The 13,480-nt window shown below is 37.6% G+C and overlaps 1 protein-coding gene across 1 annotated transcript in view; it reads right to left on the reverse strand.

Annotated features, from left to right (window-relative positions):
- Positions 1 to 592: 592 nt before the first annotated feature.
- The window catches only part of ARHGAP12 (Rho GTPase activating protein 12), a gene marked incomplete at its 5' end in the record, with an annotated part of 35,539 nt that continues 22,651 nt past the window's right edge, over positions 593 to 13,480 (reverse strand). Inside the window, 9 exons of the mRNA XM_010145285.1 lie at positions 593 to 1,050; positions 1,484 to 1,586; positions 1,867 to 2,001; positions 2,832 to 2,909; positions 4,990 to 5,088; positions 7,983 to 8,102; positions 9,117 to 9,225; positions 11,763 to 11,861; positions 12,209 to 12,313. Of these exons, the coding sequence (XP_010143587.1) occupies positions 876 to 1,050; positions 1,484 to 1,586; positions 1,867 to 2,001; positions 2,832 to 2,909; positions 4,990 to 5,088; positions 7,983 to 8,102; positions 9,117 to 9,225; positions 11,763 to 11,861; positions 12,209 to 12,313 (1,023 nt within the window). The remainder of the gene's footprint in view (positions 1,051 to 1,483; positions 1,587 to 1,866; positions 2,002 to 2,831; positions 2,910 to 4,989; positions 5,089 to 7,982; positions 8,103 to 9,116; positions 9,226 to 11,762; positions 11,862 to 12,208; positions 12,314 to 13,480) is intronic.

Consider the following 13,480-nt stretch of genomic DNA (forward strand, 5'->3'; position numbering starts at 1 on the left):
ACCTAGCTCAGGAAATACCCTGAAAAAATGAACATGTTTATTAAATATGACTTCTATTATGCCACAAGATAAATATCCGTTGCTGGATATTCTTACAAGTTCAGTGTTTGAAATAATGTGCCATTATATAAAGCAACTAAGACGTTCCAGAAGGGTTGCTGGGGAAAGAAAAGAGAGAGAGAGAGAGAAAAAAGGAAAGAGAGAGAGAAAAAAGGAAAGAGAGAGAGAAAAAAGGAAAGAGAGAGAGAAAAAAGAAAAGAGAGAGAGAAAAAAGAAAAGAGAGAGAGAAAAAAGAAAAGAAAGGGGGTTTGGGGTGTGAGGAAAATTCAAGAACAGATATCAAGTGAGGAATTAGATTTGAAAAACTAAACCAAACTGTTAGCTCAAGTTTAGGTCACTGCATGCAGAAATTCCTTGGAACAATTTCATACAGCTCTGAGTAGGTTGTAATACACAAACTTACGATGTAACTTCACTGAATTTTTCCATACTAGTTGGTAGGACTTTTCCCTATCAAGTGCAAGAATTTTAAGATTAAATTCCAGATTATCCAGTTTGAGATTAATAGCTTTAGTCTCCAAGGAATCCAGTGTATGAACCTATATTACAGTTTTCCAATGCTACTTTTAAAAAGGCAAACTATAAAGTTTTCAATTCACTTTTTACATGGAACTTGTCAAAGAAATCCGAAGTATTGTCTTTAATTTTCATTAAAGTGGTCAAACATTTCTCCTGTTTCGTCTCTCCCTAAAAGTGCAAAAAACAAGTTGCTGCTTGGTCCACAAACATAATACATCGTGTACAGCAAGAGATTTTCCTTCTGATGGAGTACTGCTGCCAACCCATCACTTCCAGTTTCTACTCCACGAAAAACGTCAGCGTCCGAAGATGGAATTCAGTTCCAGTAGAATTAATTCTACAATCTGATTCTGGTACACTGTGTGGACTGCTATGTTACCAGTCTCTTTCTCTGGTTTTAATAAGGTTGGACCAAAAACTATCGCTACACTTTGATAGGTCATTCGGTTCTTTTCTCCATTTTCTACAACTCTGAGAAAAAAAAAAAACAAACCACACAAAAAGAGACTTAACAGTGTTAAAGTAACGGGATGACAGGAAAAAGACCTAGTCCAAAGCCAATGACTATTCACAGCACTTATTTTACAAGTAATCTTGTTAATAGGATACACAGCTGCTGTGATTCCCCTCTCTAAGGAAAAGTTTTGTTCTGAAATGCTATTCCTGATCTTCTCACAATCCCTCCAACATAAGGCCTTGGCAGTGAACAACTATGACACATACTGTCTAAAGCTTGTTTGGTGCTCTGCAAGCTTGTATAAATACAGACTGATATATTTTTTCATCAAGTCCAATAAGGGCAAGAAAAATGTACTGGGAACAGTCACCCAGTACCGTTAATTGGGTTATTTAGCTTTGAGGGAGGGTCAGCAATACAAAGCCTTTCCTTTCGTCTGCTACTTACCTCTTTAGGTGTCTAAAGAGCACCTGCATAGTGTCCTGATTTGGTTTTGGCAACTGTTTGATTAAATCTTTAACAGCATGGACACGCTGCCTTGGTTCTTGTTCTGCAGAAGGATTAGGTGTAGAAACAAAGAATTCAGTATTTTTATTTAAAACTTTGGCATAAAATTAAAAAGGCTGGGAGCAAAAGCAAATATTCCACAGCTCTGATATGAGGTAACGTACTGCCACCTCCTGGACCGTACGGTACTGACAGGCTATTTTAGGTAAGCCTTACAGACATTCATAACCAAAACACTCTTTTTACTGTCCAAAATAATTAAACGGGTTGTAAGTATTGAGCAGACCTTAGACGAAAAGCACACCCAAGTTTTCCAGACTTACTAATTGCATTGACAAAGTCATTGAAGTGATTATAAGTGAACAGTGGTTCCGGCAATTCTCTGAAAAACATCTTCAGAGCTCCTGTGATGACATGTATATCTTCCCATTTGCTATCATTCAAGTCTAGTTTCTCATCTGAGAAAGAAAAATGAATAATTAATGTTAATAATTTATCTATAAAAGCTTTTGTTAAAAAAACTTAACTACTCTTTTGTAGTTATTGCTTTCAAAGCAGAGAAGACTCACTCCACTTTAGCCCATTCTCTGCCCAGATACAGAGCTGCAGCAGTGTTAAAGGGGACACAAGATCTCCAACTACAGACAGAGCCAAACCCTGCCTACAGGCAGCTCCTCCACACCAAGGGCATTTTCCAGAGAGGAATTGCAGCTGCTGACATCACACAAAATTTACTGTTAGACTCTGTCAATCAGGAAGTGAGAGGTCAGATTGTAGATGGGCTGCTGTCCTCTTCCTAGTCGGCAAGCTGCCCATGGATTCCCACTGAACAAAAGATAAGAGCCACAGGAACAGCTTTTACATACTGAGCATGGCAAGAGGAGCTAAGCACCCCACACTAAAAGGCAGTGCCAAATCTCACTAAAAGGATTAATTTCCAATTTTAATTCTAGTGGAAGCTTAATATGTTTACTGTTTTTCTACAAGGTAGAGAGTTCATTTGTTTGAAATAACTACCTCCCTCAAATTCCATTACCACCTTTCTTAGAACTACGTTCTAGCAATGCCTCTAAGCTCCACATAAGACCACACCTCCAAGATGCTACGTTTTTCAAATTATGTATGTTACACGCTAAACGTTGCAATTTTGAAGTCATTTTACTTTGAAGAGGCCAATCACTTCTCATGAAAGACTGCAGTTATACATTAAGAAATTTTTTCCTGAGCTTTTTATGAACTTCAACTATCTGAAAATACATGCAATTTAATACAGTCAAAGAAAGCTTACCATGATTGACTGCAAATCTTAGCTTCTGTATCACTGCAAGATTGCCACTAACTCGGTATAAGCCGTCAACATCTAATCCTGAAACAAAGGGATAAATTCATTTTAATACCTTACGCATGTACGAATTCTCAAATCATTAGGCTGCTTCTTTACAAGTCTACTCAGCAAAATTAAAACCAAAAGAAACCCACCCTGAAACAAAGAATACTTGCTTCAAAAAAAAAAAAAGTTAAAGTACCTTTTTTGATGGGCAGGGCATATCAGAAGAAGTTTAGTTTGCTGACACAGGTTTGGTAGCGTCAAGCTCAAAGTAATCTCTAAAACCTCCTACATAGTAGAACAGTAGTAATGAAGCAACCGCTCCAAGCTTCTCCAATGACACCAGGTGTCTTGTTTAAGATGCTCTTGGGAGGTGCGCAGGGACCATAGGGGAGTCCAACATGCAAGAACCAAGTATTTTGTAGATGTTCAATTCTTTCGTATATGGTTAAGAAAAATCAAGTCATGCATGGAGAGCATCTCAAAGTTGTAAAGTGACCAGGTTTGCATGAATGATGTGCATGCACACTCATCACTACAGCCTACATAACTAAACTGGGTAGCTCTTGCCTTTACACTATCGCACGCTCAACCAGAAAAAAAGAAAACTCTTGTTTCTGTGGTTGCTACTGCAGTTACTCAGAGGTGATTAGAAGAATTTAGGTGAAATGCCATGTGAACGCAGCATGTGAGTCAGTGCCACTGAGAGGGTGAGTGTTGCCAGAATACCTGCAAGTCCCTGTAGCTCTTCAAGGAGTTGTCTGATGCAACACAGCACAGTTACCAGCACCATTTGACATATCCCTTTTCCCCATAATCCACTAGTCTTCCATTACAGAAAAAAAACCTGATTTGAAGTGTATTGGCAGTAGGAAGAAGAGTTGGAGAAGTAGGGGGGGAAAAAAAGCTGTTCATTTCTGTCAGCTTCCCCTCAGGTATTTAAAAAAGGAAAACTTCACCACTATCTTCACTCCGGTCCTGCCTTAAAATAAGAAAGAAATAAAGAAAAAAAAAAGAACAAAGCAAAATAAACCCTGTCTCACAACCTGCAGATCACAAATGGAATAAAGACTGCTGTTACAAGCAAGGTGGCAGTTTGTCAAACTGGAGTAAGGCAACGGAAGCAGTTCTTTTCCCCCTCACAGGCCATGGGACAGCAGCACTGAGGAAGAGGACTACAGGCTGCAACAAAATCCTAAGTAAGTTTTGATGGAAGATGTGTTAAAATTCACATGTAGTACTCCCCTGTAACACTTACCCTGATTCTCAAGAGAATGTTTTCAGATTAACAGACTGGTATATATTTGACGATTATGGAGATTCCATAATCCCCTCTCAGTCATCTTTTCCAAGAAGTAGGGCAATGACCACAGCAGGAAAGAAGCAAAAAACAGCACAGACTACAGCCAAGCCAGGAGTCATGACCAACATTTTCAACAATACCATGAAGATGTCCTTTACATCAGACAACCCAGAATGTCACATGTGCTTTCAAACACAATTTTCTCAGTTATTAGGTAGGCAATTCTTATTTTCAATGAAAACAAACAAAAACTGTCAATACATGGACACTGATCCCCTCCGAAATTGCACAGAACTTCACACAGCGACAGATGTAACTGGGGCTGAAGGGCATCAAGTCAATAGATTTGTCTTCTGGCAGTCAGCACATACAGAGGAGGAACACAACTTTTTCCTATAAGTTTGTTTCAAGGAAGTTTTAATGTAAATGACTGTTAGTACACTTAAACCTCCCAAAAACGAATGGCTGCATTTTGACAGTCTCTCTTTTCATCTGAAAAAAATCTCGATGGGCTGAGGTCTTCTATTACTTCTTGTAATCTTTCTTTCCTCTTAGAGCCTTACTGCCAGGAGGCTGTCCTGCCTTCTCCTCAGCTTGAAATATAGTGAAGCAGATGAATTTCTCAGATATGAGATTTTCTCCCCGCTCCCCATTTTGGACCCCACCCACCCTCCAACTCTTCAAAACTCATTGCTAACTACACAATTTTCCGATTATTTTCCCCAAATAAATTTACAGCATTTTAAGAATTAAATGTTCAAAATTATATAGTGTGGTGAGCAAGAGAGATTCGGAAACAAAAAACTTCAACCATACCATGTTCCTCAACATGCTCAATGCACAGCTTCACGAACTTTGGCACCGTGCTGTTTTCTCTTTGACACAAGCTGGTGAGATTGGAACCAAACACTTGATCTGGAACCAAGTAAAGAGACTGATTTATAGTGGAACAGGATTCAAGTGACAGAACTAGTTCAGGTTAAAACCTCTATAAAGAGCGAAGACTACTGGATACAATTGTCACAGCATTAGAGTGAAAATAGGAAAGTTTTGAAAAGAGCTCCCAGCAGCTCTTAGCAAGAAAAAGCTCCCAGTAAGAAAGAGCTGTCAGCAGTTACACAAGCATTAGTTTGAGTGAGGAACTTTTCCTACTGAAATAATTTTAATCCGTCAGGAGATGCTCGTCAGAGTCATAGTCATTACTGCAATGAGAAATTTAATGGATTCAAATATCCTGTTACACTCCATTCCTGTTCCAAGTTCAAAATACACTTACTATAATCTTTGTTAAAAGTCTGAACAGACAATAAATGTTAACCAAAGTGAAAGTTTCTGGCATTGCTTGGGGAAAAACCCTGTAAAATTTTATCTTTCATTGCACCAACTGTTTAACCCAGCCTTACATATTAAATTACTTTTAATGCAGAGTCTTTACCTTCTAACATTAAGTTGTGACATGGATTTGTAAATGACAGACATCACAGAGCTCCGAACAGATGCAAGTATGACTATGCATAGGCAACCTGGCTGCAAGGTTGGAATCTAAATACAGATTATTTATGGGCAAAGGTAATTCTGAGTCTTGTTTTCGAAACTACAGAATCCAGAGGGAGTGTTTTCTATCGTAAACTGGAGCAAAGATGAAAATCAGCCTGGGCAGACAACAGATTCTTACTATGCGTCAGTGTATTTCAGCAAGACATTAACTCCTCTTGTTCAGATTATCTGATCACCAAAATCTCTCTCAAACCCATTTATGCAGTTTTCATAAAAAATGCCCAAATAATAGATGGTCTCCTCTGTTCAGATGCAGGAGACTAAAATGGTGTCTTGAGATAGAGAAGCAAAGCTCACACTTTTAAGGTGAAGAAAGCTTTTGTTTTCTCATCTATTAAATAAGGTCTGTAAGTGGCCATCTTCTCAGTATCTCGTAGGTCTTACTTCAGAGTTTATGCAAGAAAGAAACTGCTCTTGCATCTGCATCATGCATAGCATCTAGTCCATTTTTTATGTTTATTAATTTAAGTAGATTCATTAACCACACTTGCATCTGACTATTCTTTGGGAAATCCAAACAGCACATCAACCCAATTACACAGTATGAACACTGGCATATAATGGTATTATTAGTTGTGTGCGTATAAGGCCAGTCACCCCAAACTCCTCAGTCCTGCTGCTGCTACTCACACAGACAGCTGAATAAGCAGAAGCAGTAGCAAGGGATTGAAAAAGTCCACACAGTAGAAAGCCAGGCCAGCATGCAACTGTAGCAGGTAAAGCAATGCAGATTAGGCAGCACAAGAAAATACTAGCACGTAACAAACAGTTTTGCTACAATTCCCTCTGACTTTAACAATATCCACATATACAGGAATCACATTTTTTCCTCTCATCTTGAAGTAACTTTTGAAATCTTATTTTCCCATGTAACAAACTTTAGCATGTTTACTTCACTGCTTGGTGCATGCTGTTTCAAGCAGGGGTTTTGTCTAGAACTTTTAATTATTTTTTCTGCTCATAATGGGTTTGCCAAGTTTTCTGTTTACTAAGCTTGTTCTGTAGCAGCCACAAAAGTACACTGGGCTTTTAAAGAAAGACTTCCGTATTTTTCATTCATACAGTAAATGTAAAACTGTTCAGCACAGGTCCAACTTTCCAAATGCACATAAAAATAATCTTAAATAAAAACAAACTCTTCATTCCTTACAGTCTTTATTAAAAATCCAATCATCAGCATGCATGTGTACAAATTAAACTTGGCTTAGCATTCACTGTTGCTAATGTCAGAAGTTACGTCACTGAGCCACGACATGAATACTAAGCTGTAAAGCAGAGCAAAACGTCAAAATCTGGGAATAATGCCTCCTTATCCCAAACAAAAATTGTGTCATTTACAGTTAAATTCTATTTGCAGATACACAAATATATCAAACGCCACATGCAGCAGAAGCACACCTGTTAAAGCATGTAGTTACACAAATCACAATAGGATTTGGTCTGGCATTTGCCTACCCATATGCTATTTTTACCCTAGTAGAGCAGCACCTACAAGTCTTGCTACAGCATACAAATAAATAAATAAACGACATTTTACAGTGAGTACCAAGTCAATAATTTACACAAACACATTAACTTAAACCTGTGCAAATACTGTTCTCTCAAAGTTTCTACAAACGTAACAACTGTGAATCAATTTTTCCATAAGTTTGAATTAAGGATATATGTAAGACCTATTGTTTGTGAAACAATTAAAAATTTTATACATTCAAAAAAAGTTAGGGAAAAAATATGTTTAAGTTAAGATTCCTTTAGCCTCATCCTGGCTTGCCTAAATATTTCATTTTGTATGAGGTGGCTCATGATTGTCTGGTTCAACTCAGACTAAAACACTCTTGGTGAAACAGAAGAGCACGTGGCATTCAGCTTTGTACCCAAAGGACTCTCCTCTCCCCTGTATGCACCAATGTCGATCAGCTATCTCAAGCTTCCAGCTCAGGACAGCAGACCAAATGGACTCTCTAACTAGGAAGCACTCCAAGTTCAAACAGGCTCCTGGGCCCTCAATTTTCACTGCCGTTGTGCAAGTAAGGAGCTGAAGGAGAGGACATCCTCTGGGAAGTTTAGTGGAGAGTAGCAGTGCTCAGAAGAACGATAGTCCATCACCAGGTCCACTATACATGCAAAACTTTTGTTAAACCAGCTACACAGATGTGTTCTACTCTAAAACTAGACCATTTTACCCTCATTTTACAATTAACTACTAAACTCAGCTTTTCAAATTATCTCCTTTGTTAAAAAGGTTCATTTACCCTTAATGTAGCCTTTTTCACGGACAGCTTGTAATGTAGGGCGCCGTGTAAGAAACTTCTTGAGCTTCGTTTTGGTCTTTTTCTGATCTGCGGAATCTATATTGCTAGGTGCTTTCACTGCTGAAAAAAGAAACGCATTTAGTGTGAATACCCACAGAACCAACACTGCATGTATCTGCCAAGGAACCAACATAAAAAAAAACCCTAAGCTCAAAACCAGATTAAAAAACCTATTTGAAGTTGAAACACATCCACTTTTTTTTCCTTCAACAGTTTGGAACTTCTTCTAAACAGCATTCATTTTGCAAACCATTAAGAGATGACACTGTCACAAAGAACTTGTAAAACCAAGTGTTGCCTGTGAAACTAACTAAATAAAATACTTATGGAATTGATGTGGCATTTTAAAAATATAGCTATGTTTCAAAACCAGTCCTGCCTTTCATTAACTATTTTGAAAGAAATAAATACTTTCTTGCAAGTTACACATACAGCCCAGAAGTAAAAGACAGAAAACGGTCTGCCTGATAAATACATTTCTGAACATAGGAAAAAGTTTCTGCGGCTACAAGAAATTTAGCTCTAAAATTCTGAAGGCGTAATTGAAAAGTGTTTACATTCTCTAAATGAGCCAATATAACATCATTAGCAAGTTAGCAAAATTGCAGGTTAAATTAATACTGCAAATGTTTACAGTCGTTGTACCACAGACAAAAAAAATCAAGTAAAACAACTCTAACCAGTTTTGAATATGCAAAAGGACAAAATAATTCTTATTCAAAAGCAATTATAAAAGTTAGAGACAAAAAGTCTAATTACTTCTGCATGTTTGACAACACCTTGAAAATAATCCATTTCACTACTAGTCTATCGTCTCCTATTTTTCTCGTGTCATACAGCAGGAGCCAAAGACATTTGGTAATTTATTTTTAAATGAGGTTAATAAAACATGGAAGAAAATCTACTAACTGAACCAAGATGTAGAATGATCTACATAAAAGCCTGTTTCCAAACTTAAGTAGTTTAATTTCTAGTTGTCCTTTTTAATTTTTCTCTATTCACACATAATACTGAAGACATAAATGTAAAAAATTGGCATTGCTAAAACCAATTAATGGAAAATTTTCAACTCACAACGAAGCTTCTTAGAGTCTTTATTCTCTTTCTCTTTTTCTTTGTCTTGTTTTTCCACCCCAGGGGAATCTGGTACATCATCTTCTAATGCTTCATCTGACTCCACTACCTATTAGATTTAAGAGAATACACAGTGATCAGTTTGCCAGTTCATGAAAAAGAGCTTTAACACACATTTCCTCTGGACAGTTTTACAATGTACATTTTTTCTCCTATAACAATATTCAGTTGGTTCTTTCTCGCACTCTAGATGCTAAAAATATCTTCAGAGATTATACCATTCTCACTATCAGAATGAATAACTTTGAGAAACACTATTTAATCGTAAGACCCAATAAAGAAACTTTTGCTGGACACTGAACAGAGTACAACCAGCCTTTCATGGTAACACTTCATTACACCAACCAATAAACAATAGAAATATTTTTTATTTTTCAAACCCATCAGACAAACATCAGCTATTTCATGGTCTGCTACAGAAATAACTGATAGTCTAAAGAACATTTCTAGAACATTTACCCTATTTCTGATCTCTGTAATTGAAGTTTTCTTAATAGAAAACAGGACTAACAGATGCAAACATTCACCACTGACAAAACATACACTGAATTCAATCTGAAAAAGTTAATACACCAGCACCTAAAATTCTTGCCCTGTTGCCTTACTGCTTTCTCAGTATCTTCTGTTTAAACACTGTCCAGTGAAAACGTAGATCATGCTGTAGTGAGGCGGCAGATGCCAAAGTCTGTTAAACCGACTACCTGCAGCCTCACACCTACACTGCACTCAGGACTGCAGACACATCAGAAAATAGGAGAAGAACCTTCCTCTGGTCTCAGTGCAATACACTGCCTTCCAAAACCACCTATTTGTTACTTCACTTTTGCTGAAGTGAACTTGACTTCCATGCAGGTACAAAAATCTGGCTGCACAGTGTCTTTTGTTACAAGGAAGGACATTTTAAAAATAAGGCAAGGCTGCATACTCCAGCGCACTGAATGAGCAGAAGCATGACTAAGACGCACTTTAACTTGAAGGGCAGATGTTAGCTTTAAACACCCTCATTCCTCGTTGCTTTTCAAAAAGCCTTTCTACACATCAAAGACCACTATATTCGACTGCCCAATTAATGCCTCCACTAAGGATGCCTCTGTCACAGAGACCATTTGGACAGTACTCTCTTCAGGAGGCCTTAAAAGCTTTTGGGGATTGACAAATTTTAAAACCACTAACTCCTTTGGAAAAAAATCAACTGGAATTTAGTTTGTATAACTCAGAACTTTCTGTATATAAAAAAGAGCCGCTGCATCCTTCACTAACAGGTATTCCTCTTGTATAGCATATTGCCACAACAGCAGCCTGAAGGAGCAAAGAAACCAGAATCTAATCTGCCCCTTCTTTTGAGGAAGGTCCAGTCACAATAGAACTAGCATCTCTGCCCTGGGAAAGAGGTTCACAGCTACTATTACCATAAAGTTATGAAAACTAAAAGTTTGCTCAGATCTAATGGTTATTTGTACCCAAGCTACAGTGCTCCAAATTATCAGATAGTCTAATCATGTACTTGTTGAACTTTTCCCTTGTAATCTTAGATCTCTTGGCTACCAGCTCCCAGCAGTAATACATCACCGTTTCCTTCAGAGTGCTGATAAACTCTCCCTATTCCACCATTCACTTCCTCAACCTAACATGTAATGCCTCATTCTCATCTTGGTACAACTCGGCCTTTCCAGGTTCATCTATATTTAGGCACGGAAGAAGTGGCCTCAGTTGCATGACACAGGGCAGACAGGAGAAGGGTAGCACTGAGTGACTGCCTCGCCTGGTTATGAAGGGTCATGACATTTTCATTCTGAGAGCAAGCAGAAAATTGGGAGTCTAAACCATGAAACTAAAGAACTCAGAAACTAAACCATTCATACTAGCCTGTTGGTGGAAAACATCCACATGTGGGAAACACTATCAGAGCTAAAAGAAATGAAGGTCATTGACTGACATTAAAAGCAACATAAATGCGGCTCATGGACACCAGCCAGGCCCGTAACTATAAAAATGAAGAATACATATGACGTCAACTTGATATGAGAGGAATATTTTCTTCAAGATCTCCTCCAGCATACTCTGAATTCAAAGATGGTAAATCTTGTTTGAAAATATCAAGAGCAAATGCTTGATCACTTTTCTTTTGATTAAATAGCTGGCATTGTGCCACCTGATAAGAGATAGTACCGTATTTTTTAATTTTTACTTTAATACTAGCTGTATTAAGTGAACAGCAATATCAAAAGCCAATTAATGTATGTCACAAAGTACTCCCTTGGCCATCCTCCCCCTTTATTCCCCCTCTATCAGAACCTTTCAGGGCAATGAAACAGAACAAGTATTTGTTCACAGAAGGAAGCTCATTTCTGAGATGGAGTTCAGCCCACATAGACCAGTTTCTTAGTCCAGTGGACCATTCTTCCTCCTTTAGCACTATTGTATTTCACTTGTCACCACCAGGAAGTGCCATATCCTCAACCTCCTGCCCACACTTAAGAAAATCAAGACATGAAGATGTACACGAAACACTAGGAATTTTACCATCAACTATTTTACTAAATAGCATTACCTTGAAAATAGAGCCTTCATGATTCAAACACATACCTGATTGTTGATGGTAGAGTTAAGAACTTTATACCATTCATTAATAAAGCTGTCATTATCAGATTGAATTAAGAGCTCCGTTCCTTGTCGGGTTTTTAGCTTTAAAAGAAATAAAAATGGTATCAGAGTTAATAAACACACTAGAATTCAAAAGTGAAATTACCTAAATCAAACTAAACTTCTCCCTGGTACAACTCTTAGATAATATATAGCCACTCAAGAACATGTACCAGTGAAAGCAGTAAATAACAGTCTGCTTAACATTTAAAAGCATATCCCATACAGACATATTAAAAATGCACATTACTTGCAGGTACTAGTACACATCTACATTTGAGCAGGAAGAAATGTAGAAAACCCAATCACAGTTTTTGATTTTAAGTTCAGGGAAAATTTCTTAAGTCATTAAAGTACACACAATTCTGCCTTTAAATAAAATAATTCACCTCAATAACATTCTTTTTGCTGGATTTGTCCTTTGAGGCCCAGTCAATCAATGCCCCTTTGAGATCCACTGTAAATTCTGGCTTAGACTGATTGACACCAAACTTCTGGAAAAAAAAAAAAGGAACAATGATGACAAATTACAACCAAAGAAACTCCTAACAGACACACAGTCTTGCAATCATCTAACTGTAACACATTATTTAAAGTCTATACAACTTAACCCAAACACAGTACTTTGTCACGAATCAACGGGCACGATACCAGGAAAACAAAAAAACAGACAAAAACCACACATGAAACACCCTTCAAATGTGCCTACTAAAAGCTGCTCAGTTAAAGCCCTTAAAAACCCGTAAGTTTAAATGCCAGCCAGATTCCAGCAGAGCTTTTTTTTTTGCTATCAGAAACAGTACAAATCCATACAGCATTTGATTGTAGTTTGATTTTAGTCACGACAGTCCCAAGCTTTAAAGAAAACTTGCTAATAAGTAACTGAACAAAAAACCCTAAACCATTCTCTGTCAGCTAATCAACAGTTGTATACAAAAATCGAAAATCAAACCACAAAGAGTAGCTTTCCTAGATAGGAATCACATCCCTCCTGCACTGAAAGAGCACTTTCAGTTTTCACATTTTCATAATATATATGCACACACACAGAGGAAATATATATTTCCAACAATGCCCTTCACATTACATTTTTCTATACTGCTTTTATTGTAATAATGGAACATATCCTAGGAAGTAAACAGAACTGAATTTCACTGTCTAGCTACTAAACAAAACAGCAAATAATCACAGTGATTTAAAAAAAAAAAAAAAAAGGCATTTAACCCACAAACAACCCTTCAATTTAGAGGAGAGCGTCAGGGAGCTATTTTTTATCTACTACTTTTACATTTATCCTAGAAATTGCGATTTTAAAAATAAAGTATTTTTACTAGGGTTTCAACCTATACCAAGCAGCTTTCCTCAAGGAAACCAGTTCAGTGACCCATACAAACAAAAAGCTCTATCTGAGAGTATAGTTAAATAAAATACAGAACAGGGAGGGCTGTAAGGCACTTGGTTGTAGCACAGAAATTTAATGCTGTAGTTCTCGGGGAAGCTTGTAGCATCTGATCCACCAGAAAGATTCTTTGCTATTTCTTTAAAAAGTCTTTGATGTGTGAATGCTGGGAGATGTAAGCCCCAGGACAAGCTCCTTGCTGCGAACCCAAGTTTTCCAGCCTGTACAAGAACAGCCACATCCAACGGGAGGAAAAGCAGTT

This window comes from Buceros rhinoceros, unplaced genomic scaffold (genome assembly GCF_000710305.1).
Source record: "Buceros rhinoceros silvestris isolate BGI_N320 unplaced genomic scaffold, ASM71030v1 scaffold4311, whole genome shotgun sequence".
Lineage (NCBI taxonomy): Eukaryota > Metazoa > Chordata > Aves > Bucerotiformes > Bucerotidae > Buceros > Buceros rhinoceros.